This window comes from Lactuca virosa, chromosome 4 (assembly GCF_052849685.1).
Source record: "Lactuca virosa cultivar CGN04683 chromosome 4, Lactuca_virosa_CGN04683_v6, whole genome shotgun sequence".
Lineage (NCBI taxonomy): Eukaryota > Viridiplantae > Streptophyta > Magnoliopsida > Asterales > Asteraceae > Lactuca > Lactuca virosa.
In genome coordinates, this window is record NC_136429.1 from 223,782,709 (window position 1) to 223,786,931 (window position 4,223).

A 4,223-nucleotide genomic window follows, 5' to 3' on the forward strand; every position below is an offset into this window, starting at 1 on the left:
AAATAAATTATTTTTGATACACTTGTTGCTATTTTTTTAACTGGATTTCAAGTATACGAACAACAACAAGACTGTATTCAAAACTAGCAAATATGCTAGAAAATTATAATATATCGTACAAGGCTCCTTAAGCCAATCTATCCACACAATTCTTTAGAACAATTGCATAAAACATAGACCACGAGCGGTCTAAGTCCGGTCTTATATCGGTTTGTGATTTGAGACTTCAAACGGTCTTGAGTCAGTTTTACCTTCAGATCGGTCTTATGATTTGTATTTGAAAAAACGGTGTTGACTGGTCTCATTTCGGTCTAAATCAATCTTGGACCACTAGGACCCGTATCACCAATCATTTTTTCCCAATAAATCGTCCTAGTAATAACACCCATGGGTTCCAAGCATTTTTATCTTTCTTGTATTTTCCCATTCCAAGATATTAGCTATCTGATGCAAGTTTACCTATTCTTTTTGGTATTCACCTTAATAAAATATCGTATAATTTTAAAGTTTAATATTCTTGGATCTGTGACCGCTAGGACCAAAACCCATGACCAAAAAAAAGACTTCGATTGCTTGAATCCTAATTTGTTCACATCTAATTTACAAATACAAAGGGATCCTGTTTTTCACCCAAAAGATTAAATGGATTAACTTGCTACCGGAAATTAATTAAAGTTGACATTTTGTGGATAAATAACTCCCTGTTTCTCCACATCTTATATATGTCCTTAAAAATTTTTTTTTTATAGCTTAAAAGGGACATAAAACATGAAAATAAACACATAACAACTTATCATGAGAGGAGATTCAACTTATAAACCTTCATGGTCAAACATTTGCAAGTTTATAAAGAATACATATTCAGTCATCACTACAGACCTCTTCCAACAACTCCATAAACCCCTTACCATTACTACACTCATTACTAGTATTAGTAGTAGTCTGTCCATGTCCACCAACAGATGCTTTGAACCGAAGCTCATGACCAGTTGCTGCTTCAAATCTCATCCACAATTCTTTCTTTAAAGTATTCTCCCCAACACGCTTCCCTCTTAAAACCGTTGTGTCAAGATCCTTACACATTGGCGTACTATCAATAACTCCTGATTAAAATTAAATCCACAAATCCAAAAAGTCAAACAAATACACAAGTAAACTAACAAAATTTAAATGGTTGTGTACAAGTGGAGGAGAGAGAAAAAAATCAAAAAAACAAAACGTAATTACAAAAAAAAAAAAAACATATGTACCTTTATCGCGAGGCTTGTGGAAGTTTATGTCAACATCTTTAATCACAACTTTATCATCATCACTAGGCTCCAACAAAACACAAGTCTTAGGTGGTGAAATACACCAATTTGGTGATGCTTCAACCGCTTTTCTTGAATTTCCCATTTTATCCCCATGTTTAATTCCAAAAAGCTCTGGATATTTCAAACCTAAATGTCCATAACCTTGACTACTACTAGAAGAAGGTTCAGAATCTCCACCACCATTGATTGCAGCATTCTTAACACCCCCATTAGTCTTCTTGTTGTAGTGTTCAGAAGCAGGTTCTAATAATATACAAGACTTTGGTGGTGACATTTTTAAGTAAGGAGTAGAAACAATGATAGAATTATTATCATTATTAGTAGTATTGTTCCTTTTTAACACCTTTTCAGGTGAAGAAAATTCACTGGTGGCAACAGGAAGATCATTGGTTATGTTCTTGAATACTGATTTGGAGGATTTCTTTAGTTTGGATGTGAATGCTGAAGGTTTAGGCAAAGGGGTAAGCATGAAAAGGCTTCTACCACCTTCTTGAGTACACTCAGCATGCCATGATACTAATGGTGAAGGAGAAACCATGAAATCGAGTTTGTATGATTCTTGGTTTTCAAGAGGTTTGTTTATAGAAGAGGATGGAGGTGTTATCTTCTTACTTGTTGCTAGAATTGTTTCTAATTGATTCTTGGAGACTGTTGTATCATTGGTTGAAAGAAATTTCTGGAATCTTGGAATCCATGGCTGTGTTTGGGAAATCAATGAAGAATGTTAGAATGATACACAATGGGAATGTGAGAAAGGGTACTGAAAATATTGGCTATGTGTACCTTTAGTGAAGTTTGCATTTTGTTCAATAGGTGAGCAAAAGATTCAATTTCTTTCTTGTTCCTCACTTTTTGTTCCAATGCTTGTACTACAAGTTCATCGATCTGCACATGAGGGTTTGAGTCATTCAGAAGTTCATAAATAAAACATAAGGTGACAAATGTCAATTGGCATTAACAATACAAAATGCATTGTTTCTTGAATGTTTCATATCATTTTGTAGTTGCGAATGGAAAAAAGCATCTACTCTATCTCACACAATCACAATGGAATGTTCAAGTTCAATACAGGTGCAGAATGACCATGTCTCTATAAGTTTTTATCAGTCATATGACATGGTTAATTAGCCTAACTTTAAGCCATCAAATTTCACCCCTGGTGTTTATCACTCACAAAATTAGTCCAGCTTCACGAACTAATAAGTCTACTGTTAGTTGAGACGAAATGAAGTGATATAGAACTAGAACACGATAAAACCTCTCTTGAATGTGAAGATATGATGTAAAACCTACATCGAGCGACAAGAAACGCCCAATTTTCAAAAAGGAACATTCAGAGAGCTTAAAATTTTGGTCAAAACCCTTGATTTAATCATCCCGGAAGTTCTTGCGAGTATAATAGTATAAACATTGTTCTCAAAACTTGAAAGTTACCTGGTGAATGAGGACGGAGAGATCGGAGTGAACAAGGAGAAGTCGATCGAGTGGGTCTCGGCTTGCGCCGTCGCCACAAATTGTAACCGGATCTTGCTGTTGGGTATCGGCGGTCGATTTCTGAATTACCGGATTACGAACGGAAGATTTGAAACCACCATTTGAGACGTCTCTGAGAGGCTTCCTCGTCGATCTGGCTTTGGATTTGACGTCGGCGATCTTTGGCATTCTTCTCTTCTGGTCCTAACGGTAACCTGAGCGAGCGACTCCCTCTTCTCTGTTATTTTCGAGTTTTCAAATCTTTGGATTTTCGCGTATCATTTGTTCCGGATATTGCCCACATTCCTTACATTTATATTCAAATTTATTTTTGATTAAAAACTTCAAATTATATTATTGTATATTTTTATTAATCTCTATTATATATAACTTAAGATGATTTTTGGCGATTTTTTGCAAAGAACGTTTTTCTAGGCTATGTGGCATCCCTAATCGGGCTTGATCTGAGAATAACAATCTCTAGAACGACCTTCTTTTTCTGACGTGGTGTTCGTTTAGAAGTGACCATTCAGTTGGTTTTTGTTACGAGTTATGTTTGGCTGTTTAGTGACAATTTTTGATCTTTCGTCAGGTGTTTGTGCTTTTTCACCTATCGTGAAATTCTTGTGCCTCCAAGATGCATTGTAACCAATTGGATTGTTCAGATGCTTCCTTATTGATTTAATATGTAATTATTGGAGCATAAAATGTTCTACAATGGTGAATCATTGTTAGGTTAGAATATTATCTTGTATGAAAATATATTCCTCCACCGGTATATAAAATAAAGGTGTGTGGTCATTTGTAAGAGTACAACTATGTATCACATAATCAATGTTTTAAAAATCGGTTTTTTAGTTGAACCGGTATGGTGACCGGTTTCCGGTTCAACCGGTTTAACCGGTTCGACCGTTGACTAAACCGGTTTCTATAATTTTCATATTTTTTCGTATTTTTCTACACATACATAGATACACAAATCAAGAATTTGATATCCACAAGTTCAAACATTAAAATACACATGAAAACAAGTTGTAGATCAATCTACATACATTAAAATAACTCATAACCATAAGTGCATTAAAAAGAAAATAAAGTTCTAAATGAATATAAACGCATCAAAAAACATCATAACATTTATCATGTGCTTTAATTCAGAAATTTTCTAATAAATGTGAAAATACTACCAAAGTTTATTATGCAAAAGGTTTCAATTTCATGTGTTTTTATTCAATTTAACCGGTTTAATTGAACCAGTTCAACCGGATTTTTGTAAAAACCGGCCGTTTCGATCCGGTTCAGAAATAGACTTAAAACCGGTGATAGTTCAACCGCTCCATTCCCTGATTCCCGGTCCAACCGGTTCGACCGGCCGGTTCAAACCGATTTTTAAAACATTGCACATAGTTTAGAAAGAGTTGGTTGCAGGGACGACCT

At 35.0% G+C, this 4,223-nt stretch overlaps 1 protein-coding gene across 1 annotated transcript; it reads right to left on the reverse strand.

Annotated features, from left to right (window-relative positions):
• Positions 1 to 796: 796 nt before the first annotated feature.
• Positions 797 to 3,056, reverse strand: LOC145168737 (uncharacterized). Its single transcript, XM_079087458.1, has 4 exons — positions 2,748 to 3,056; positions 2,097 to 2,198; positions 1,251 to 2,010; positions 797 to 1,103 (listed from the first exon to the last, which is right to left on the reverse strand). Exons 1-4 carry the CDS (start codon positions 2,973 to 2,975, stop codon positions 862 to 864), a joined length of 1,332 nt encoding a protein of 443 aa, XP_078943584.1. The 5' UTR covers positions 2,976 to 3,056; the 3' UTR covers positions 797 to 861.
• Positions 3,057 to 4,223: the final 1,167 nt, after the last annotated feature.